This window comes from Prionailurus viverrinus, chromosome D2, assembly GCF_022837055.1.
Source record: "Prionailurus viverrinus isolate Anna chromosome D2, UM_Priviv_1.0, whole genome shotgun sequence".
Lineage (NCBI taxonomy): Eukaryota > Metazoa > Chordata > Mammalia > Carnivora > Felidae > Prionailurus > Prionailurus viverrinus.
In genome coordinates, this window is record NC_062571.1 from 3,350,208 (window position 1) to 3,376,885 (window position 26,678).

General features: G+C 37.1%; 1 protein-coding gene across 1 annotated transcript in view; it reads left to right on the forward strand.

The window, feature by feature from the left end:
- Positions 1-26,678, forward strand: part of PCDH15 (protocadherin related 15) — an 850,076-nt gene that overhangs the window by 461,030 nt on the left and 362,368 nt on the right. The window contains exon 10 of the mRNA XM_047824821.1: positions 23,559-23,671. Coding sequence (XP_047680777.1) covers positions 23,559-23,671 — 113 coding nt within the window. The remainder of the gene's footprint in view (positions 1-23,558; positions 23,672-26,678) is intronic.

The window sequence follows — 26,678 nt, forward strand, 5'->3', positions numbered from 1 at the left end:
CAAAGAATTCTCTAAGAAAAATTTGAAAAAAGTCCATTGAAAATGTACAGTTTGCTCTACTAGTATTTTATCATTGGTTGAAGACAATTATGCAATTCTGAGACGACGTGAGTGAATTAAATAAGGGCTTTGGCACCATATGGGAGAAGGATCACGAGTCCCCAAAGGCTCCCAACACGTTCTACCCTTGGCTGATTTTTCCTTGAAAAGTTTCACAGGAACTCTTCTGGCTCATCCTTGTACATAGACTGGTAATTGCACCGAAGCAAAAATGATGAGAATGTGATTATGCCACTCTTCCCAAATTGCTTTTGCTAAAACATGGATGTTGCTGCTTTGCATGGTTTAGAGTATCTAGAGAGACAGATGCATGTGAGACCATCCCTCTCCTAGTGAGAAAGGGGTTGCTCTTGAAATGGGCTTCAGAATGACTGTTCAGTGGAATTCAGCACTACTCTCAACTCCTGAGCCTTTAGTCTGTGTGTATGTGCACATACTTAACAATACGGCAGCCTACAAGACACCAGACAGATTGCCAAATATGATCCTATATCCTACTTAGAAATGTTGTCTGTAAAGAAAATAAAGCAGTTCTGTTTCAAGCCTTTGGTGTCTGGAACTGTGCACATATCATAACCCCATGGTAGAGATGAGATCATTACATTTTTAAAAAGTCCTTATGAACATAAGCGTCAGTCTTTGAAGTCTGTAAGGGCCTGGAGCATAGATCAGAAGAAATAACCATTGTTCATTTCATCAACTGGAGGTTTGATCATATGTCAGTCACTGTGCTACGTGCTATAGATGCAAAGGTGAGAGGTAGAAGTTCTAGGTTAGGGAGGGGTGGAGAAAATTACGTAGAAAGTTATTTCGGCAGAAGGGTCAGGGTTCCCAGGTAGAACACAGGAGAGAAATTACCTAGAAAGTTGAGACAGCATGTGTAAAATTCAAAGGATGAACTTGAAAGCCAGTGTTGGAGAAGCCTGCTTCCCATGGTGGGATGAAATCCAGTGGTGTTCATGAGTTTCTTTCACTCTTAGAAATTATATTTATTTTTTCTTTTGATAAATGAGCACCTACTCTGTGGAGGGAGACAGATTCCTCACTTCGTGGAGCTGGTGTTCTGGCAGAAGCAAAGGCAACAAGCAAGAAACGTATTATATGTTTATTATAGAAGAGAGAAGGCGGTCAGCACTGTGGGGAAAATGGAGCACAGAGAGGTGTTGTAGTATAAACTGCAGCATAAGATAGGATGATCAGGGCACAGCTCACTGAACAGATGAGATTTGAGCAAAGTCTCACAGAAGCTGACGCAGTTACCCATGTTGATGTCTGGGAGAATAGGCGGAGATAAAAAACTGGAGCTTGCCTGCTGGGTTTCAGAAGCATCGAGGAGACCAGGAGCGTTGGAGATGAGTGAGTGAGAGGGAATAGAAAGAGGAGGTGAGACACAGAGGGGTCAGAACTTAGAGAGTCTAGTATGCTATCGATCGACTTTGTCCTTTACTCTGAGCGAATGGAGAAGCCAAGGTAGTAAGGAGAGGAGAATGATGCATTGGCGGCCTATGTCACCAACCACCAATGTAATATGATGGATGGTCCTAAACAATAGACACAACCACCAGCACTGTCTTTGTTTTTACAAATAAGTTAAATAAAATGATGTCATTTATAGCATTTGCACTTCTAGAGGATGGGGCCTTGTACTGATAGTTTGAACTGTATTCAAATCCTGACTGTAACACTTATTAATCATATAATGCTAGGTGAGTTACTCATCTCTCTGCTTCAGATGGCTCCTCTTGAAAATGGAGTTTAGGGGCCCCTGGGTGGCTGAGCCGGTTAAGCGGCCAACTTTGGCTCAGGTCACGATCTCACGGTTCATGAGTGTGAGCCCCTCTGTTAGCACAGCCCCTCTGTTAGCACAGAGGCTGGAGCCTGCTTCAGATTCTGTGTGTTCCTCTCTCTCTCTCTCTGCCCCTCCCGTGATCGCACTCTGTCTGTGTCTCCTAAAAATAAACAAACATTAAATAAATAAATAAAATGGAGTTATTAAAAACAGACCTTCTATAAAAAGGTTTTGAAAATTCAATTCAGTATAGGTAAATGTGTAATCATGCCTGGGAAAAAGCTAGTGCTCAATAATGTTAATTCATGTCACCATTACCATTAGGAAGAAAAATCACCTTTCCTAAGTTAGACAAGACTGGTAAGAACAGAAGCACACACACACAGAGAAACGTGCACAACAGGATTTCCATGGCTCTGATTTTCCTTACTTGGCAAGACCTCTTCATTTTCCTTAAGTCCCCCCTGCCCAGTAGTTCTGAGTGCATGTCCCTCAGAGCTAGTTTTCTCGGCCTTCATGTGGACAGCTCCCCACCGCTCTCACACATTCTTGGCGGTCTACTTACTAAATGGGAGGATGTGCGTGTTCAGGTGTGCAGAAGGGCCATCCAAGGACTGTTGCCAGTTCCTTCCCTGGTCCTACCGTAACTATCGTCAATGGTGGAATTAGTCTTCTACCACTGATCATCCCCAACAACTTCACCCTGTGTCACCTCACTCCACTATTTCCTAGAGGTGTCCATTGGCTTTCTTCACAGAAAAATGATACCATTCTACCTGTGAAGGATGGGATTAGCAGGGATACTCTGAGTGAAAAATATTCAGAGTATAAGCGATTGAAAACTCAAAAAAAAAATCCCTCAAAATTGACTCCTGCCTTAAAGTGGAAATTCCTTTATCCCAAAGTGGGATGACTTTTGGAGGGAATAAGTAAAACTCTGATAGCCTAACTGATGCCCCTTCTGTGTTTTACTGTTAGGACGATGAAATTTAGGTTTAAGTTGGAGCATTCACTAAAGGACAACAACAACAACAAAAGTGGCAATAAAATCTCAAACGACTAAGTGCAAACTAGAAGTTTATGGTAAACTAAAATTTTCCATAAAACTGGCATAAATTTAGATGCACTGAATTTTTGGGGGGTACTTATCATTTCAAAAACACCGAATTACACATTTAAGAAAGTCCTTGTTACATTCAGTATAATAAAATCACAGTACAAGTAATATTAGATTGATATTTTAATAATTTAAGGAATTATTCCAGGTGAAGTCATTGAAAATAATCAAGGAAAGACTTGTGAAAAATTTTCCTTCCCTAAAAGCTGTGACAAACTAGTATAAACCAAAGTGAAATCATAATTTTGGATCATTAATTGCTGAATTAACCAAGTCTTACAGCAACCCAGGGAACATTTATTCAAGAAAAACAGCTGACTCTTGGTTGTGCTTTTTTTAGCTTCGTGGAATTTTTCATTTGCCTGAGTCACATTGCCTGCTGGTTAGTTCAGGAGTAGCATTAAATACAACAACCTTGGAACACCTGGGTGACTCAGTCGTGTCTGACTCTTGATTTCAGCTCAGGTCATGATCTCATGGTTCATGAGTTCGAGCCCCATGTCAGGCTCTGTGCTGACAGTGCAGAGCCTGCTTGGGATTCTCTCTACCCCTTTCTCTCTGCTCCTTCCCTGCTCACACACACACATGCTGTCTCTCTTTTCCAAAATAAATAAGTAAACTTAATAAAAATAACAACCTGCATTCCCAAAGTATCTTGACAGTCTCTTGAAAAACAGAACAAAACTGGAGCTCTTCCAAAGCCTCATTTCTAAAGAAACATCATGTGACCTGGCTGGTGGGTCCCTGGAAGAACCCATATAAAAGGCTAACTCAGATTTCACCCAGCACAAAAAGTCTTGTTTGAGGGATGGTTAGGGAGCAGTGGGGAAGGAGTTTCTCAAAAACAATTACAGGCAAGTGTTTTAACTTTGTTGCTGCCTGAAGCGATAGACAAAAATTGGAACACGTGATTGGCTAACCAGTAAGCTTAAAAAGAAAGTTAGGAATGATGTCCACAGGGTTTGCCAAAACGTTGACATATTGGTAGGAATCTTGGAAGGACAACAGTAAGAATAGTAGCATGTGAATTTTCAGAAAACACCTGAGAAAGTCTTAAGTTTTCATATCTGGCTTACCTTGAGTTTCTGCCAAAGCAGAAAGAAAAGACTAGGGTGGAGCTTTAAACAGCAGAATTAAGGACTAACTGTGATCTAACATCAGCCAAGTGCTCCCAAAGACTAGGATACTTATTGTTTCCAAGTATGTAAAAAATCTCCGCCCCATCATTAACTAAACACTAAACCCAGTACAGGTTTCAGTGGCCCCACGTGACAAAGCAGGCATATTTTAGAGTTATCAGTTCAGAAATCACTACTTGGAAAAACAAATGAGCAGCATCTTCAGCAGACGCTGGGGAGGGAAGAAATCTGATGTTCAGTGTTGTCACATAATACTATTTGAAATGACCAGCTTTTAAGAGAACCTGGGACACTGGAATGAAACAGGGAAGAATGGCTGATACACAGGGAAAATAAATCAACAAACGTGTTTCTGAGAGATTCTAGGCATTAGACTTAACAAAGACTTTCAGTTGGGTGTTTCAAAGATGTTCAAAGAGCTAAAGATGATCATGTGCAAGGCTCTAACGAGACAAAGAAGGGCATTTCCATGACTGTCCCCACATCGTCATTAACAAAGATATGATAGAATATGTGTTTATGTCTAATAATATAAGAAGGTCTCCTAACTTTTAGTTTATAATAGCAGCTTGTAATATTAGCGTTTTTAATGCTGGATGCTTGTACCAGACCATCTACTGTATGACAAATAATATGTATTAAATACAACATGTAGATAAGCATTACATACTAAAATGTAAATATAAAAATATGATTAATAGCTACTTTTGCCTATTATTCAAAGTCAGTGTGGTCATTATGATAATATTATGTATATTTTGGCAATTAGAGTTGGTATAACACATTGGTGAATAATGGAGACACCACATGCACCTGGGTGGCTCAGTCAGTTGAGCCTTCGATTTCTGCTCAGGTCATGATCTCGCAGTTTGTGGGTTCCAGCCCCGTGTCAGGCTCTGTGCTGACAGGTCAGAGCCTGGAACCTGCTTCGGATTCTGTGTCTCCCTCTCTCTGCCCCAACTCCCGCTCACACTCTGTCTCCCTCTCTCTCTGCCCCAACCCAGCTCGTGCTCTCTCTTTCTCAAAAATAAATAAACATCTAAAAAATTTTTTTTAAATAAATAAAAGAAGAATATCAATACCAGGGGCTTCTGGGTGGTGCAGTTGGTTAAACATCTGACTCTTGGTTTCGGCTGAAGTCATGATCTCACGTGAGTTTGTGAGTTTGAGCCCATGTCCACTTTATGCTGATAGCTCCAAGCCTTCTTGGGATTCTCTCTTCCTCTCTCTCTGCCCCTCCCCCATTCCCACACAAACTCATGGGGGAAACATTTTGGGGGGAAAAAATAAAAAAAGAAGAGCAACATCAGACCCACAAACCTTAGGTTCAAATATTTTTTATAAACATGCATTAACTCTGATAAGTATTATTAAGTATTAGTATTTTTGTGCCCAAGCATACAGTATACTCATTTTGAAAAAGCCATGAGGAAGATACAGATTTAAATATGTATTTTAAGTGGATAACACAATGAAAACATGTCCTGGGCCCCCAAATCCCTCCTTTCGATATTTTGGATTTCACAAATACTTGGGGAAGAGTCCAGAATTTTCATTTATCTGCTTTTACTTTCTTCTTTTATTTTCCCAGTGCCACATACCTTATAACTGCATCCTTTTTTACATGTTGGCCTTTCAAACACTAAGTCACCTCACACATAGTCTATTAGTTCATTCCCTCAGGTCTTTCTGTTTTCCAGGATGTTGATTGTAATTCTGAGTAACTTCCACTGATTCAGAAATTTTCTTCTTTTCCTTTCTGGATTTATTATTCTCTGTTATCAGGAACTTATTACTAGCTAATAAGCTGGAGTATTGTGCAGTATTATTATCATGTAGGCATGAGAGAGAAGATTGATTTTATGGCACACATTATTGGGAGATGTTTCTCCTACTATACAGGTCTTATTACTGAGTATCAGTATTCATATTTTTATGGCTTCCCCTGGAAATTGTTCCAGAGAACTGTTCATTTCCAAACACATTGAGCTTTTTGTCCTGTCCCCTACAAGGATCAATAGAGTAGAATAATAAGCTACAAATACTGGAACTCTCAAAAATATCTGCTAAAAATGAGAGCATTGATTGATCCAAAGATAAGTATGTTATCTAGAGTAATGGGGCATGTAGGGTATTTGTTAGTAAAGGTACAAGTTTAAATATCCTTACAAAGAAACTCTAAAACACAGTGTTTTAAATCAAATAGAAGTATCTTTCTTTCAGGGGCGCCTGGGTGGCACAGTCGGTTAAGCATCCGACTTCAGCCAGGTCACGATCTCGCGGTCCATGAGTTCGAGCCCCGCATCGGGCTCTGGGCTGATGGCTCAGAGCCTGGAGCCTGTTTCCGATTCTGTGTCTCCCTCTCTCTCTGCCCCTCCCCCGTTCATGCTCTGTCTCTCTCTGTCCCAAAAATAAATAAATGTAAAAAAAAATAGATTAAAAAAAGAAGTATCTTTCTTTCTCCAGTAACAGCCCAGAAGGCTATGGCCCTGGGTTTGTGGGAAAACTATGATTCTTAATACTTGGTTTGCTATGTTACTCGGCCAGTGGGGGGGGGGGGGGGAAGAAAAAAAGATAATGTTCAGGGCAAGAAACTTTGTGGAAATGAACCAAAATTCATCAAAACATGAAGACAGTGTAAGCTGAGGAAACATAAGGGAAGTTGTAGAGACAGTGGCTAGTGCTTCAGTTGTCTGTTCTTGTACAATAAACCACAGACATTAGTGACCTAAAATGGCAGCTATGGTATTTCTCATATTTCTGTGGGTTGATTGGGATCAACTGGGCAGTTCTTTTGTTTCACACGGTGTCGTTGAGGCTACTCAAATGTGTGCATTCAGCTGGAAGCTAGCCAGGGATATAGACATCCAGTGTGGTTATGCCCCCTTTCCCCCCACTGGGCTTACCTTATTCTGTAGCCTTTCCTGCAGCTCATTGACTTTTTAGAAGGTAAAAATGAAGGCTACCAGTTTTCTTAAAGCTTGGCCCCCAAACAGAATGGTATCCTATCTGCCACCATTGGTCAAATCAAGCATGAATCTAGCCCCTATTCAAGAAGAGGGGGGCACCTGGGTGGCTCAATCCATTAAGCATCCGACTTTGGCTCAGGTCATGATCTCACAGTTCATGAATTTGAGCCCCACATGGGGTTCTGTGCTGACAGCTCAGAGCCTGGAGCCTCCTTTGGATTCTTTGTCTCCCTCTGTCTCTCTGCCCCTCCCCTGCTCATGTTCTCTCTCTCTCTCTCTCTCTCTCTCTCTCTCTCTCTCTCTCTGTCAACAATAAATAAATGTTAAAAAAATTTTAATAAAAAAAAGAAGAGGGAAAATACTGGGCGGCCTACGTGGCTCAGTTGGTTAAGAGTCAGATTCTTGATTTTCCGCTCAGGTCATCATCTTATTGTTCATGAGATTGAGCCCTGCATCAGGATCCTTGACGACAGCATGGAGCCTGCTTGGGATTCTCTCTCTCTCTCTCTCTCTCTCTCTCTCTCTCTCTCCCCTCTCCCCTCTCCCCTCTCCCCTCTCCCCTCTCCCTCTCCCTCTCCCTCTCCCTCTCCCTCTCCCTCTCCCTCTCTCTCCTCCCTCCCTCCCCCTCCCTCCCCTTGTCTCCCTTCCCCTGTGCCATTCTCTCCCTCTCTCTCTCCCCCACCCTCCCTGCCCCTGTGCCATTCTCTCTCTCTTTCTCTCAAAATAGATAAGTAAACATTTAAAAAACAAGAGGGAAAATAGACTCTGCTTCTTGGTGGGAAGCTCAGAATTTGTAGCTGTCTCTAATCTACTTCAGGTCATGTGTGTGTATGTTAGATTAAGATAGTGAATAGTTGTATTGAACAAGTAACTTTTTCATTCCTTGCCCCATGAGTTAAAAATAGTTGAGTAAGCCCTGTAATGTTTAAACGTTGTGCGTGCATTACCATTAGTTCAAACTTCAATGTTCACCATTTGCATAGAGTACTATTAATTACATTGGATGTAAGTCCGCATTTCAAGTAATTCTACAAATTGTTTAAAAATGTCAGGCTGGGGGTGCCTAGGTGGCTCAGTTGGTTAAGCTTCCGATTCTTGATTTCGGTTCAGGTCATGAACTTGTGGTTTTGTGAGTTCAAGCCCTGTGTCAGGTTCTAGACTGACGGTGCAGAGTCTGCTTGGGACTCTCTCTCTCTCTTCCTCTCTCTATGCCCCTTCTGTGCTCATGCCCACACTCTCTCTCTCAAAATAAATAAACATTAAAAAAAATTGTCAGGCTGGGTTGATGTGCTTGGGTCTTCAGGATGTGACCTAATAGCATGATTCATTTAGTCCTTGTACTAGGAGCATGGGAGTGAGCATCCTGTCCCTTCGTGGTGTTCACTTTTGCATACATCATTAGTGTTCTTTTCCATCTGAGGTTCACTTGAAGAAATAGTTCTCAGCTGTTTATTCATTTTTGTGAGTATTCGTTTGGTGAAAAATGAACTCTACAAAACACAGGTCACTTTAGGCAGATATGAACCGAAGCCCACTGCCATGTGCTGAAGGCAGACGGGGGACAGTACTTCTGTCCCCCTGTATACACTGCATAGTCCCCATGCCTCCCTCAAGACTCCTTGCCCGTGTCCCTATACACATGGCAAGAGCAGCAAGTGTCATCTTGAACAGTAAATATCTGTTAAGCATATTTTTGTATTGTTTTTGGACAAAAGAAATGTGAAATTAAAGTTTTAATATGGGTGGTGGTTATATAGGTCTCTACAATTCTCCAAAAACATCGAAGCTTATCTGTGCATTTAATTGTATGTAAATTGCACCACTAAATAACACCTTGGGCATCACTGCAGTAAACAATATATTAAATTTTGTCTAGATAATTGGGAGATTAAAGTGGCATTTTAGCATGTTACCTTAGTTATTATAAATGCATGGAATGTCAGAAGATTGAGGAAGCTATCAGAGCAGTACATGAATGAGAGGGCAAGGCTTTAGGTGAGGAAGCAGAGTAGGACCACAGAAAAACACAGGAGGAGAGAATGGTGAGGACACAGGCAAGGAAGAATCACATGGGCAGCACATGTAGAGTCATAAGAGAGGAATTTGGAGATTGGAATCTGCATAGTCAGAAAAATGGTGGCATTATCAGCAAAAACTCAGTTCATGGTTTTTATACTTGTTTCAGGTTTAAATAAAAGTATGGGCATTTCATACACCGTAACGCGGTGGTTCTCAAACTTTAGAGATTTTCAGAGGTGCATATTTCTGACCTTGCTTTTCAGGGATTCTCATTCAACAAAACAGGATGGGATCTTAGCTTTTCCCATGCAAGTGGACCAAGATCTACATTCTCAGAAGCACTGCCATAAAAATGCATCAGGAAAATAACCCAGGAAAATCTTTGTAGTATTTTCCTAAATTGAGAAATTGCATACTAGTGGAGTAACTTTGATTTTTTTGAAAGACAAGTAAAAGCAGATTTGAGGTTTTATGTTCTTTGGTGGGGGATGGATTACAGAGTTTTTGGCACTGTTTTAGAACAGAAAAGAAGAGTGTATTATTCATTAGAAATAGCTCAACAAAGAGATTGCAAAGAGGATGGATACACCTGAAGAGATCTGGAAGACATGAGAGTAGGACGAGGGGAGTTTACTGTTTTCAGTTAGAACGATCAAAGATGCACATGAAAAGTGGGACAGCTATAAGGCAAAATGATAAATTTAAAACTAACAGTAGAGAATGGCAAGAAATTAGAGGCAACATCTATCATCTGGGCACCAACCTAGGAGTAATGTGATAACAAAAAGAAATGTGCTTTGAAGGCATAGATAAAAATATGGTTGAAATCATTGACAAAATTTTAGTTATATAACCAGGGCAGCAGGTGAATTGAATATCAAGAGAATGGAATTTTAATACAGTTAACCCCAAGATTAAAATCAAGACAAAAACTAAATGGAGAAAACTCAGAGCTTTGGAGAGATTTTGAAAAAAAAGGACCTTTTTAAAATAATTTTTATTTACGTTTATAATGGGAAAAGAGCCATCTCCTCATTATTGTTGTTGTTGTCATTTTAATGTGAGTAGAGCTGACACAGGCTGTTGCATTAGTTTCAGGTGTACAACATAGTGATCTGACATGTCTGCACGTCACTGTGCTGCACTCACAAGTGTCACTACCATCTGTTCTGTTCTATTGCTATTACCGTGTCATTGACCGTGTTCCTTATGCTCTGATTTTTATTCCCATGGCTTACTCATTCCATTACTGAAGGCTGTAGTTCCCTTCCCCTTCACCCATTTTGTCCATCCCCTACCCACCTTCCCTCTGGTAACCATCAGTTCTCTGTATTCATAGGTCTGATTGTGCTTTGAGTTTGTTTCACTCATTTATTTTTAGATTACACTTGTGAGAGGAATCATATGGTATTTGTCTTTCTCAGCCTGATTTTACTTATCATAAGACCCTCTGAGTTCATCCATGTTGCCTCAAATGGCACGAACTCATCCCTTTTTATGGCTGTGAAATATTCCATTGTATGTATGTGTACATATGTGTATATAAATAATATATACCTTAATTCTTCATCTATTGATGGACACTTAGGTTGCTTCCCTGTCTTGGCTATGTCTTGGCTATTGTAAATGATGCTGAAATAAACACACGGGTGCATATATCTTTTCAAGGTCCTATTTTCCTTTTCCCTGATTAAGTACTCTCATGTGGTAGCTCCATTTTTAATTTTTTGAGGAACCTCCATACTGTTTTCTACAGTGTTTACACCAGTGTGCATTGCCACCAACAATGCACAAGGGTTCCTTTTTCTCCACATCCTCACCAACACTTGTTGTTTCTTGTGTTTTTCATTTTAGCCATTACTTTATGTGTGAGGTCATATATCGTGGTGGTTTTGATTTGCATTTCCCTAGTGATGAGTGATATTGAGCATCTTTTCATGTGTCTGGTGGCCATCTCGATGTCTTCTTTGAAGAAACGTTTGTTCATGTCTTCTGCCCATTTTTAATTGGATTATTTGTGTTTGTTGCTATTGAGTTTTATAAGTTCTTTATATATTTTGGATACTAATCCTTGATCAGATATGTCATTTGCAAATAGCCTCTCACAGTCAGTAGGCCGCCTTTTTGTTTTGTTGATTGTTTGCTTTGCTGTGTAGAAACTTTTTATTTTGATGTAATCCCAACAGTTTATTTTTGCTTTTGTTTCCTGGGCCTTAGGAGACATATGTAAGAAAAATGTGATGGCTAATTCCAGAGAAATTATTGCTATGTTCTCCTCAGAACTTTTATGGGTTCAGGACACATGTGTAGATCTTTAATCCAATTTGAGGTTTTTTGTGTGTAATGTGTTAGAAAGTCACCCAGTTTCATTCTTTTACATGTAGTTGCCCAGTTTTTCCAGTACCATTATTGAAAAGACTGTCTCTTTCCCATTGCATATTCTTCCCTGTTTTGTCAAAGATCAATTGACCTTATAAATTGTGGTTTATTGCTGGAATCTCTATTCTGTTCTGTTTATCTGTGTGTCTGCTTTTTTTGCCAGTACTGTACTGTGTTCATTACTACAGTTTTTTTGTGATATATCTTGAAATCTGGAATTTTGATACCTCCAGCTTTGTTTTTCTCAGGATTGGTTTGATCACTTAGGGTCTTCTATGGTTCCATACAGATTTGAGTATCATTTGTTCTAGTTTTGTAAAAAATGTTGTTGGGGTTTTGATGTGGATTGCATCGAATCTGTAGATTGCTTTGGGTGATATGGACATTTTGACAATATTACTTCTTCTCCAAACCATGAGCATGGATGATCTTTTCATTTGTTTGTATCATCTTTAATTCCTTCCTTCCTTGTTTTTCTTTCTTCCTTCCTTCCTTCCTTCCTTCCCTCCTTCCTTCCTTCCTTCCTTCCTTTCTTTCAAAAGAAATTGAAGATGTGAAACCTATAACGTGAAATTTTTTGGTTTTCAGAGTACAAGTCTTTCACCTCTTTGGTTAAATGTATTCATCCATATTTTATTATTTTGATCTGATTGTAAGGTTTTCTTTTAAATTTTCTCTTTCTGCAACTTTGTTATTACTGTATAGAAATGCTACAGATCTCTGAGTATTGATTTTGAATCCCGCCACTTTACTAAATATGCTTATTACTTCTAGTAGTGTTTTTGGTGGAGTCCTAAGGTTTTATATGTATAGTATGCCATATGCAAATAGTGACAGTTTAATTTCTTTACTGACATGGATGCTTCTTATTTCTTTTTCTTGTTTAATTGCTGTGACTAAGGCTTCCTGTACTATATTGAATACAAGTGGTGAGAGTGGACATCCTTGTCTTACTCCTGACCTTAGAGGGAAAGCTCTCAGTTTTTCACCATTGAGTATGATGTGAGCTGTGGGTATTTCTTATATGGCCTATATTATGTTAGGTATGTTCCCTCTAACCCCATTTTATTGAGAGTTTTTGTCATGAATGGATCTTAACTCTTGTCAAATTCTTTTTCTGCATCTACTGAGATAATCATGATTTTATCCTTCATTTTGTTGGTGTGTTGTATGATGTTGATTGATTTATGAATATTGAACCATCCTTGCATCCCAGGAATAAACCCAACCAAATCATGGTGAATGATCTTTTCAATGTGCTATTGTATGTGATTTGCAAATATTTTCTTGGAGATTTTTATATCTGTGTTCATTAGGGATATTAGCCTGTAGTTTTTTTTTTTTTTGTGGTCTCTTTAACTTTTGGTGCTGGGTAATACTGGCCTCATAGAATGTATTTGGAAGATTTTCTCCCTCTTCTATTTTTGGAATAGTTTGAGAAGAATAGGTATTAACTCTTCTTTAAATGCCTTTTAGAATTAATTTGTTATTCTGTTTAGTCCTGGACTTCTATTTTTTGGTAGTCTTTGATTACTAACTCAATTTTGTTACTTGTAATCTGTCCAGATTTTATATCAGCCTGGTTCAATTTTGGAAGATTATATGTTTCTAGGAATTTATCCATTTCTTCTGGGTGGTCCAGTTTGTTGGCATGTAGTTTTTCCGAGTATTCTATCATAAGCCTTTGTATTTCTGTGGTGTCAACAATCATTTGTGTGTGTGTGTGTGTGTGTGTGTGTGTGTGTGTCCTTTCTATGTATTTCTTGATGAGTCTGGCTAAAGTTTTGTCAATTTTGTTTATCTGTCCAAAGAACAAGCTCCTGGTTCCATAGATTGTTCTATTGTTTTCTTGGTTTCTACTCATTTATTTCTGCTCTGATGTTTACTATTTACTTTATAGTCACCTTGGGCTTTGTTTATTCTTTTCCCAGTTTCTTTAGGCATAAGGTTAGATGTTTATTTGTATTATTTATTATTTCTTGAAGTAGGCCCATGTTGCTGTAAACTTCTCTCCTACAACTGCTTTCATTGCATCTCAGAAATTTGGGACCATTGAGTTTTCATTTTCATTTGCTTCCATGTATTTTTTTTTTATTCATGGACTGCTTCATTGACCCATTGGCTGTTTAGTATCATGTGGTTTAGTCTGCACATGTTCATGTTTTTTTCCAATTTTTTTTATGATTTATATCTAGTTTTATAACATTGTGCTTAGAAAAGATGCATGGTGTGATTTCAAGCTTCTTAAATTTATTGAGATTTATCTTATGACCTAATATGTGATCTGTTCTGGATAATGTTCCTTTCTGTGCATTTGAAAAGAATGTGCATTCTGTTGTTTCTGGATAGAATGTTCTGTTTGCATCTGTTATGTCAATCTGGTCCATTGTATCATTAAAAGACATTGTTTTCTTGATTTTCTGTCTGGATGATCTATGCATTAATGTAAGTGAAGTGTTAGAGTTCCCTACTATCATTTTATTACTATCAATTTATCTCTTAATGTCCATTAATATCTGCTTTATGTATTTAAATGTTCCAGTGTTGAGTGTGTAGATATTTACAATTGTATTTTTTTTCTTGAATTGATCCCTTTATAATTAAGTAGTGTCCTTATTTGTCTTTTATGACAGTCTTTCTTTTAAAGTCTATTTTGTTTGATATAAGTATTACTATCCTGGATTTTTTCCACTTCCATATTTGCATGGTGAATATTTTTCTGTCTCCTCACTTTCAGGCTGTATTTATCTAGGTCTGAGGTCTGTCTCTTGCTGTCAGCATATAGATGGGTCTTGTTTGTTTGTGTTATCCATTCTGTCACCCTATGTCTTTTGATTTTTGAATGGAACATTTAGACAATTTACATTTAAAGTAATTATTAATAGGTATGTACTTATCAACAGTTAAAAAATTTGTTTTCTGGTTTTTGTTTTTGTTTTGTTTTTCATTTTTGTTTTTTAGTTTGTAATTCTTCTTTGTTCCTTTCTTCTCTTGCTCTTTTTGTGTCAGTGAATATCTGTAGTGATTCTTTGCCTTTCTCTTTATTTTTTGTTTTCTATACAGGTTTGGGGTTTGTGGTTTCAGTGAGGTTCATATGTAACATCCTAAGTAAATAGCAGTCCATATTAGTTTGGTCATTCAAGTTCAAACATTCTGAAAAGAAAAGAAAAAAAAAGAAAAGAGAAAAAAATCATCTTTCTTTTTCCCCTTCTATTTTTTTCACTCCATTTTCTGCATGTTATATATATATATATATATATATATATATATATATATATGTATATATATGTTCTAATATTTTAAATCTTTTGATTCATATTGTTTAATGTCTAATTGTGGTCATATCTTTTCCACTTAAATGAGTGGTCTTAACATTTTGTATTAGGCTGATTTAGTGGTGATAAACTCCTGTATAATTTATTTGTCTAGGAAACTCTATCTCTCTTTCAAATCTGAATGATAATCTTGTTGGGTAAAGTATGCTTAATTGTAGCTTTTTGTTTTTTGTGTTTTTTTTTTCTTTCTTTCAGCACTCTGAATATACCATGCCACTGCTTTCTGGCTTACAAACTTTCTACTAAAAACTCAGCTAATAACCTTATAGGTTTTCCCTTCTAGGTAATTTTTTGTTTCTCTCTCACTGTTTTTAAGATTCTCTCTTCAACGTTTATTTATTTTTGGGACAGAGAGACACAGAGCATGAACGGGGGAGGGGCAGAGAGAGAGGGAGACACAGAATCGGAAACAGGCTCCAGGCTCTGAGCCATCAGCCCAGAGCCCGACGCGGGGCTCGAACTCACGGACCGCGAGATCGTGACCTGGCTGAAGTCGGACGCTTAACCGACTGCGCCACCCAGGCGCCCCAAGATTCTCTCTTTATTGTTTACCTTTGACATTTTATTATGTGCTATGGTGTAGAGTCCCTTGGGTTCATCTTGTTTGGAATTCTCTGTGCTTCTTGGACTTAGATGTCTATTTCCCTCCCTAGGTTATGGAGTTTTTTCAATTATTATTCAAATAAAGATTCTACACCTTTCTCTTGTTCTTTTTTTTCTGAGATCCCTGTAATATAAATGTTTGTTTACTTTATGTTGTCCAAGAGGTCTCTTAATCTGTCCTCATTTAAAAAAACAAAAAAAAAACTCTTTTCTCTTTTTGTTGTTTTGCTTGTGTGCTTTTCATTACTCTGTCTTCCAGATGGCTGACACATTCTTCTGCATCCTCTCATCTACTATTGATTCCCTATAGTGTGTGTGTGTGTGTGTGTGTTATTTTAGACATTGTATTCTTCAACTCTGATTACTTCATTTTAATATTTTCTGTCTCTTTACTGAAGATCTCACTGAGTTCTTCCATTCTTTTCTGCACCCCAGTGAGTTTCATTATGATCATTACTTGAAATTCTTTATCAGGTATATTGCTTATCTCTGTTTCATTTAGGTTTTTTTTGTTTGTTTTTGCTTTTGTTTTATTTTGTTTTAGTTTTTTCTTGGTATTTTTTTTTGAAGCATATTATTCTGTCTCTTCATTTTGTTTGACTTTCTGTTTGTGTTTCTATGGATTGGGAAAAAGTTAATTGTCCTAAAGTTGAACAACTGGTCTTGTGTACAGTGTTCCCTATCCAGACCATGTATGCTTGGTGAATTTTAATGGTTGGTTGGAGCTGTGGCTATAAATGCTAGTTACACTTTTAAACCATGGCTTTTTACAAAAAGAATAAATGGGAAGAAAAGATAATAATAAAAGAAAAAATTAAAAATGAGGAAAAAAGAAAAAAAGAGAAGGAAGAAGAAATAAAAAAAGAGTAAAACCAAAATAAAGCAAGACAATTTTAAAAAGTAAAAACAAAAAGTAAAAAAAAAACCATATAATAATAATACAATAAATATTAAACAACAAACAAAACCCACAAACCACAGCTTGTTTTCTGTGTTCAGCACTACAGGGTGCCTGGTGTCGATTTATGGACACTAGGCACCCTGACGACTCAAGCTCACTGTTGAGCTAAATTCTGCTCCTGTCTGGGCTTTTAAATTGAGGGAGAAAGAATTTTTCTTCAGTTCCCTGACTCTCTTACACCAGCGTTTTTTTGTTCTGTGTCCCAGCATGCAAGGAGCTGGTGTGGGCTTGCAAATCCTAGGCTTGCTGCAGTTGCCAACTTTCTGTGACAGTCTGACTTTCCAGTTATGGCATCAGCACCCACTAATTATGGCATCTGAACCCCTCATGTATAGCTTCCAGACCCTGTTCTGGTCTGGGCTTCTAAGGGGGAGGGGGAGAGAGCATTTTCAGAGCTCCCTTTTAAACCCTGGCTTTGTTTTCTGTGCCCCAGTATGACCAGGATTGTTGTGAGCTTGTAGACCCTGGGTTCACTGAAGTCACAAGCTCACTGAGATGACTGGACCCACCTGTCATGGGGTCTGGACTCTGCTCCTGTTTAGGCTTTTAAGGTGGGGTGGGAATGTGAACCAGGGACTATCATTCTCTAGTCCCTCTGACCTGGAGAGCATTCTAGGGTTCCTCTGCTGCTTTCCGGAGTTCTCATGTTGTGTCTCCTACATGCTAGTTGCTCTTTTAAACCACTGCTTTATTTCTGTGCCCAAGGACAGAAGGTTCTGTTCCTGGTCCCTCAGTACTGTCCCTCTCCACGGCCGTTGGCAGCAATGGGGGAGGGGAGTCCCTTCCTTATTGTGTCTCCGTCTCTCTTGCTTTTCTCTTGCTGTTCTCTCTCTATGGTTGTTCAGTAGCTGTTCAGTCAACCCTCAGTTCTTCTTCAGGAGCAACTGTTCTCTTAATAAGTGTAATTCAGTGTGCTCCATGGAGGAGGTGAGTTCAGGGTCTTCCCATATCACCATCTTGAACTGGAACCAAGAAGCAGCTTTTGTAAATGAATTAAGTATAGCTTTGCTAAGTGGAATGAATATCACATCTTCTAAATGAGAAAATTAAGTGAATCTGTAGGGTCCTTGAACTTAGACATGCACTTCTGTTCTTAGAAACATTTTTATACATCAATAATAGCCTGGCTTTTGTAAGATACTCAAGATTCAGGGGTCACTTGAAAGTTTTCATTGAAAATCATCTGGATATAAGTTGTATATCATAATTGCTTTTGCTCTACCAAAGGAGAGGTTATAATGTTATTCAGCAGTAACATTTGACTGGGACCGATTATAAATTCCTACATGGCCGCGATATAAAAACTTGGGAAATAGGCATAAATTTCCTTAAATTTCCATGGCAATCCAATTTTCTTTGATAAGAATTTATTTTTTAACACAGAGTGATAGAGTTAAGACATCACATTACTATTCATTTCATTGCTGGCAAAATGCTCCCATAACTGTCTTAGACTAACAACGCTAACATGAACAATATTATTACTACAGACTCTTTGTTTTTGTTTCTGTTTTTATAATTTCAGTTGTTGTAGAGCTACATTACACTGTGAACAAGACATTAAGGTACTATCTTTGAAAGTTGTCTGGAATGGTCGTTTTCTATTTGTATTTATGTCACCAAATGAATAAACACTTAGATTTTTTTTTTTTACATTGATTTATTTTTGAGAAACAGAGTGAGACAAAGCATGAGCGGGGGAGGGGCAGAGAGAGAAGAAGACACAGAATCTGAAGCAGGTTCCAGGCTCTGAGCAAGCGGTCAGCATAGAGCCTGATGCGGGGCTCGAACTCACAAACTGTGAGATCATGACCTGAGCCGAAGTCAGACCTTCAACCAACTGAGCCACCCAGGTGCCCCAAACACTTAGATTTTTAAATTTAATATTTATTTTTGTGATGTCCTTATATTCAATGTCTTATAATGATATATAATATTCATATGGCTCTAAAATTTAAAAAAAAACAGTGGTGTAGCTCGTTTAATCTAGCTTCATTGCCTATTCCCTCAAAACATTCCCTCTTTCTCTCATACATAACACTTTTTTAATGTTATAGTTTATCATTTTTCCTAACATCCATCCTTTTATTTGTATGTGTGTATGCTCCTCTTTCTTAAAAGTTAGTATATATATGCACTTTTCTCCAAGTTGTTTTGTCACTTTCTATAACTAAAGATAATTCTATAGTAATAGGTAAAGATATTTATCATTAATTTTTACATTTCAATTATTATCTGCTTGAGGATGTATCATCATTTACTCAACCGGACCACTCTTGATGTATATTTAAATGGTGACTACTTATTATGAAAATGCAAAAATTTCCTTGAAGTGGGATTTCTGGGTCAAAAATAGATGCTACTATGACTTTCTTCAATTTTTTAATTGTTGTTAAATATACATAACATACAGTTTCCCATCTTAACCATTTATAGGTATACAGTTTAGTGATGTTAATTACATTTATAAGGATGTGTCTGCAACTCTTTTCATTTTATAAAACTGAAACTTTATACACAGTAAACAATAATTCCCTATTCTCTTCTTCCCCATGACCCCCGGAATACACAATTCTACCTATTGTCTCTGTGATTGTGACGAAGTAACTTATATAAGTAGAATCATGTGGTATTTATCTTTTTTATGATGAGCTTATTTCATCTATCATAATGCCCTCAAGGTCTAGCATATGTCAGCCTTTCACTATCCGTTTGTGTCTTGACATCTAAACTGAGTCTGTTGTAGACAACATATAGTTGGATCATGCTTCTTTCTCAATCCATTTGGTCAATCTCTGTCTTTGACTGGAGAGTTTAATTAATTAACATTTAAAGTCATTAGTGCTAAGGAGGGACTTCTGTCATTTTGATATTTGTTTTTTTTTTCCATAGTCTTAAAGTTTTCTCATTTTCATTTCCTTCAGCACTGTCTTCTTTTCTCTTTAGTTGATTTTTTGTAGTGTTTAAATTCTGTGTTTTTTTTTATTTTCTTTTGTGTGTATTCTATAACTGTTTTCTTTGTCTTCATCATGTGAATTATATTTAAATCCTAAGGTCATAGCACTCTAAGTTAAATTTATGCCAGCTTAAATTTAACAATATATAAAACTCTGGGGCACCTGGGTGACTCAGTCAGTTGAGTGTCTGACTCTTGATTTTGGCTCAGGTCCTGATCCCAGGTACAGGGGATCAAGCCCTACAGTGGGCATTGCACTGAGCATGGAGTCTGCTTGGGACTCTCTCTTCTTCTGCCCCTCTCCCCTGCTCCTGAACTCTCTCTGTCTCTAAGAGAAATTAAAAAAAAAATACAAAACTCTGCTCTTTTCCAGTTAAATCCTCACCTTTTTAGTCTGTTTGTGTAACAAAATTACACATTTATATATTGTGTGCCTGAAAACATAAAGTAATAATTCTTTTAAATTTCTTAGTCTCTTAAATTATGTAGAAATCACAAATTAGAGTTACAGACTTTGGTACTATAATACCAGCTTTTGTGATTGCCCATACATTGACCTTTGCGAGATCTTTGTTTCCCCCTACTGCTGGACGTTATTGCCTGGTGCCTGCCCATTGTAACCTGCAGGATTCCCTTGACACTTCTTGCAGGGCTGGATTAGTAGTAATGAACTCTCTCAGCTTTTATCTGGCAAGTCTTAATTTCTCTGCCACTTTAGAGGACAGTTTTCCCAGGTATAGAATTCTTTTTTGACATTTTTTTTTCTTTTAGTACTATGAATAAATAGGGTCACTGTCTTCTGGCCACCAAAGTTTCTAATAAGAAAGAGGCTGATAATCTTATTGAGGATCCTTTGTATGTGAGGAGTAATTTCTCTCTAGCTGTTTTCAAGATTCTCTTCTTGTCTTTGTCTTTTGTGTTAGATTATGAAGTGTCTTGGTGTGAGTCTCTTTACATTTATCTTAATAAATTTCATTTATTAAATTTCATTCAGTAGCTGAGCTCTTTGGATGTATATCTGTATCTCTGTCTTTCATCAGACTTTGGCAGTTTTAAGCCATTATGTTTTCAAACATTCTTTTTCTTTTCTCCTTCTGAGACTCCCACAATGTGTATGTTGGTCTTGTTAATAGTGCCCTATTGGTCATTTAGGCACTGTTCCTTCCCTTTTATTTAATCATGTTTTTTTTTCTTTTCCTGTTACTCAGCATCAATAATTTCCATTGCCCTAGCTTCAAATTTATTGATTCTTTCTTCTGCCTGCTCCAATTTGCATTTCAACCTGTCTAGTAAACTTTTTATTTCAGTTCTAGAAGTTCTTATAGTGTCCTGTAGTTTCTTTTCAGGTTATCTGTCTCTTTTCCGTTTTATTAATACATAAGTTTCTTGACTTTCTCTACATCTATTGTTAGTTCTTTGGACATCTTTAAGGCATCTGTTTTAACATCTTTATCTAGTAACTCATCAATCAGGTGTTTTTCAGGGCCAATTTCTATTCATTTTTTTCCCTTTGAATGGGCCATACTTTTCTGTTTTTATGTATATCCTGTGTCATTGTTGTTGTTGTATATACCCTGTGTTGTTGTTGTTGCTGAAAACTGGACATTTGAATCTAATAATGTGGTAATTCTGGAAATCAGAATTTTTCACCTTCCCAGAATTTACTGGTTTTTATTTCTATTTTTGTTTGTTTTTGTGTGTGTGTATACATGTACATGTACATACATGTATACATGTGTGTGTATATACATGTATATATGTTTTCTTTATTGTAGTCTGTCTCTGCGCTGAGGACTAGTCTGAGGTTTAATCCTAAGGTCTTCTCAAGTAGTTTCTGAGCTATGACTTCCCCTGGGTATGCACATTGACTTGCTAATTTCCCTCCATGTGTACTTGCTTTTAATGCCTGGCTTCCAAAGGGAAAAAGGGAGAAAAAAGAATAGGGTAAAAAGGTTGCTAGCCCTTTGAATTCCCTGGAAATTTCCTCAGTCTAAGTGGAGTGGCTTACAGCAAGAAAGGTGGGTGTGACAATAGTCACCTGCATCTCTGTGATTAGAAACAGCAGTCACTGATGAGGGCACAGATCTCTGATATTTAGAGGACATGGTCCTTTTTGCCCATAATTACTCCCAGCAGCAGTGTGCAAGCTGCTACAGGAATATGTGCCCAGCTCCCTGCCAAGTGGCAGAGGGGTGGGAGATGTGTAACTGCTACTGTGCTAAGAGTTGTAATTGATGGAAATTAATCATATTTTACTGTCCAAACCTTACTCGAGAAGTTGGAACACTGAAATAAACTCTGGAGTTCTAAAATAGCTGTATCAGAAAGATCTTGCCAATTCTTGTTTACATGAAGATAGATTCCTGATATCATCTTCTCAGAATTCCCCAATACTCATATCGTTCTCATATACTATGCCAGATTTTCCATCATAAGTTTGTAACACTCTTTTAATAATACCAGGAATGTCTGGAAGTACATTTTTTCTCACAGGCTCACCAATAGAGTGGAGTGTCCACTTGGGACCATTGCTAATCTAACAATTAACAAATGGAATTTCATTGTGGTTTTCATTTGAATTTTTCTTCTTGTGTATAAAGGTGAGCATCTTTGTATATGATGAAAAGTCATTTACCTTTCTCTTTCTGTGAACTCTTTTTATTCTCACGCAATGTTTTGTGTTTTGTTTTTTTTTTAATGTACAGATGATGTTTTTCTTTCCTAATTTGTAAATCTACATATGTTAGGGATTTGAACATTTTGCATCTGTTGTTAATTGCAAATATTTTCCCTAGCTTGTCACTTGTGGCCTTACTTTGTTTATTGTGTCTTGCCAAGCCATTTTGTAATGTCATCAAATTTATCTCTTTATTCCCTTATTGCTTCTTGATTTTGAGCCATAGTTAGGAAAGATATGCCCACTCTCACATTATAGTAGAATTCATCTGTGTTTTCATCTATTACTAGCACTTGTATTGTTTTATTGTTTATTATATATGAATATCCTCTCCATTTGAGATTTACGCTAGTATAAAGAATGGATGCAATTTGATCATTTTCTGTATGGCTCTTCTATTTGATAAATGATAGTATTCAAAAATCCATTTTCCCCTACTGTTTGGAGATGATTCCTTTATCATCTGCTAAATTGTCATGTGCAATTTTGACTATTTCTGGATTTTCAAGTCTATTGTACTGGCAAACTTTTTTATTTCCTCTCACATAATGCCCCAGGAGAGTTTCTCTTCTTGTCTCAGTGTTGAAGCAAAGAAGTAATAGAAATTAACCCATTTTTTGATATGTCTGACTTCTGGCACCCTGGATTTGAATTCAAGCTCTATCTTACATTGTCCCTTTGATCTTGTACACATTATTTAATATCTCAAAGTTCTCAAGTCCTTCTCTGTGAAATGGGAATGATTTACAGACTTATTGATGATAATTTACATAAAGCATTTAGCACAAAGTAGGCTTTAATAATTGGAAGCCATAGTTATTTTATTCTTACAGTTACTGTTTTGCCAAATGCATAATATATTCCATAGTTACATGATATGACTTCTGTTTCTTCACTTTGAGACAAAGAATATCATGTTAAACAAAGGAAGATAATGAAATTGAAGAAAATTTCTGCAGGAAGAAATGTGCTTCAATTCACTATAATGCCTGTAGTTAAGAAATATCCTCTGTAGGCATTAAGAGTATCATCAATGTATTTTGATTTAATATGATTGATGTAATTGGCTGGATTCTTGCCTTTAGAAAAATATTTTACCAGCTGGAACAGAATATGTTCATTTTAATTTTCAAGCAGCTTGATATTTGGTACAAATTACTAGTCTTTGTTTATTACAAGATATGGTAGAAGACCATGCAGACCATAATTAAGATTTATGCACCATTAAAACACAATTTTATAATTCAAAATTTGCTCTCCTGACACTTAATATCTCTTTTCATATGATGAAGTTTCAAGTTAATTAAAGAGCTCTTCTAATAAAAGATATTTAGAAAACCATCCAAACAAGAAATATTTTCCATCTTTCTTACTCATAAGCTAATTAATTACATACTACATTTTTGTCTCCTTTCCCTAGACTGCATAATTTTTAAACTTAATTTACTAATGAAATTGTGATTTTGTTCCTCGGTTGATGAAGGAAAACAGATATAGCACACACACATATTACCTCTTGTTCTCAATTAATACTGAAATCTCACTGTCTTTCAGGGACTCCGGAGGATTACCCACGATTTTTCCATATGCATCCTAGGACGGCAGAACTTAGCCTCCTGGAGCCCGTAAACAGAGATTTTCACCAGAAATTTGATTTGGTTATTAAGGTAAATTAAATTAATTTTTTATTACCTTGTGTTTCTAAACTGCTAATCAAAGAAACCAATAGCGGCTACTGTAGGCTCTTTTATGTTATAAAACACAAAATTAATCTGACAGCAGTTAGCCAATGTTTTTGTTAAAAAAATTGAACTGTGGGGCGCCTGGGTGGCTCAGTCGGTTAAGCGGCCGACTTCGGCTCAGGTCACGATCTCACGGTCCGTGAGTTCGAGCCCCTGCGTCGGGCTCTGTGCTGACAGCTCGGAGCCTGGAGCCTGTTTCCGATTCTGTGTCTCCCTCTCTCTCTGCCCCTCCCCCGTTCATGCTCTGTCTCTCTCTGTCTCAAAAATAAATAAATGTTAAAAAAAAAATTTAAAGAAAATTGAACTGTGGCAGTTCTATTGTGTTGTGTTCTTTTAAAATATCTGTTTATATTATGATGAGATTCAAATACTGAGCATTTTTATATGTAATAAATGTCCTGGTCAAATGTATATAATACTACATAACTTTGTTACACTTCTAGGGTTTAATTTTTCTTGCCAAAAAAACTAATTTTTGACCACAAAACCTTCACTAATGACTATATTTTAAATGTGCATGCATTCATATATTTATTTATTTTAATAATGTATTGTTTTAAAACTATTGTTGCTCTTTCTAACATAAAAACAAAAGATCTTGCCTTTCCAGAAATTCTTTTAATATATGTCTCATTATTTTCTTTATTTTGAAAAATGATCCCAGACTGGAAAAATTATCAAAGCGAGGGGAATCCACTTGGCATTACAACAACAGTTTAATAATATTTACTGTATTGTAATAAAATCATTTAAAAGGTACTGTGGAAACCCAGATGATCTGCCAGTTAATTCTGATAGACTTTGCTGGAAAGGTAATATTTGAGCTGGACAGGGAAGGAATAATGGTAATATATGGAGGACACTCTAATTAATAGAACAGACACAAGCAAGAACATGGGATAAATCTAAACAATGGGTGTTATATGACTTTCTCGTATCTACACACAGAGAACCATAACTATAGAAATGAATCCCTAGGATATTTTTTTTTTAATTTAAAAGTGTTAAAAGGAAGTAAGATGGGGAAACTTACTGAGCAAGTACATTGTACAAGTTAAGTTCATTTTTCATTGAATTAGAGCCACAACCTTAGTTGTATGATCACTGGTACAAATGTGTAACTAAGCTCAGGTAAGGTGAGTGATTGATTCAGAGTTAACCTCACTAAAAAGCAGCATCTAAGTGAGGGCCATACTCTTTCACTCCACCCATTTGCAGTTGCTTAGGAATGGTTGTGTGACTTAAATATGTGTCACCGCAACTGCAAACAATCATCCGTAGACAAACAGTTAATGTAGCTCAAATTAGGATGTATTTTGTGAGCACTGATCCTGTTGTGCATTGCCAGATCCTGAGATTAGCTGGTTGTCTTCTGTCCTTGAAGAACTTGTAGTCTATGAAGGCAAAGAGTTATATAGGCTGATAAATCAAATATAACACATCAGCCTGCTAATATAATAGGAGGACCACTAAAACGTGCTGGAAAAGCACAGAATAGGGAGATATCAATTAATCTGGGGACTCAGAGAAGATGTTCTGCAGATTGTGCCAAGCTCAGTGTTGCTTCATAGGAAGAGTTCGGCCAATGGATAGAAGTTCCTTATGTTTGAACATAAGGAAGAGCAGAAGTGAAAACGAGGAGGCATGATGTAGGCGGCTATGAGTGGTTAATGGGGAACCGAGGTATAGAGGCAGAACATGGAAGAGCCTCATGTAAGACTATTTCCTTGGATTTTGTTTAGTAGGACTTGGGAGTCATTCCACAAAGACAGACTCCTTTTACCATTTGTGTACAATGGCCATGCATGAGATTTATCTTCTTGCACTGACTATTTTAATTATCATGGAATTATATAAAACTCAAAAATACGTTTCCATTGTCTACCGGCGATCTGCTTATACTCCTGTGGTGCTGCTCTCTGTGGGAGGTGAGAAACCCGATGAAGCAGTGTTTCCAAACCGCCTCGTTTCAAATATGAAATCAGTGATTTTCCTTTATTATAAGGTTAGTTGTCCTGGCATACCCAGGTATGGTGAAACTCAGCCCATCAATTACAGAGACCAAAATCAATTAGAACAGGCCATAGATAATTTTTTTATGGTTTAATAACACTATATATTATTAATGGAAGTTTTTACAGACATTATTAGAATCAAATTACTGTGTTTTGTGTGCAGTCAAGGGGATAATAAGCAAAGGTATCAATCTATAAGAATAATAATGTGCCACCTGCTTGAATAATAGCTGAATATTGTGGCTTTATATAGGGATCCATTGAAATGCTACAATCTGGCAGTTCTCTCTAATAGGTCTTTCAGCTTCTTCCGTTTTTCTTATTTTAATAATGCTTCATTTTTCATTGGCCATAAACGTTTTTGTTGGATTTGATCCCAATTTCTGTTTTGGAAGCTAAGGAAAAATAAAACAAAATGAAGCATTTTCTCCTAGACTTTGAGAATTCTGCTTTTAAAAGATACATGCACATTGCACAGCTGGTAAGTGTCATGGTTAAGAAATTTATCATCTTTATTTCATTCGGCTCAGCCAGTGATTCATTCAGCATCCTACAAAAATGGAAAGGTGAGACTAGGAAGAGAAAATGGAGTAGTTCACCAGCTTTAAGATATTACAGGATTGGAACTTGTCCAGTTAAAAGAGGAAAGGGCATTCCATTTCTAGATGCTATTCCAAATCTAAAATAAATGTCATCACTTAAGCATTGTTAAAATGAAGCACACATTTTGAATAAGAATCACACATTTGGTTGGCTCAGGATGGTTCATATTCATGCCTGTTGTCTTTGTGTAATTATTCATAATATCTCTTTCACTTTTGAAACCATCCCAGTTTGGATGAAAAGTTACGTGATCACCATAGTTACGAAGCAAAAAGCAACTATGAGATAGAAATACAAAAGCATATTTTAGATTC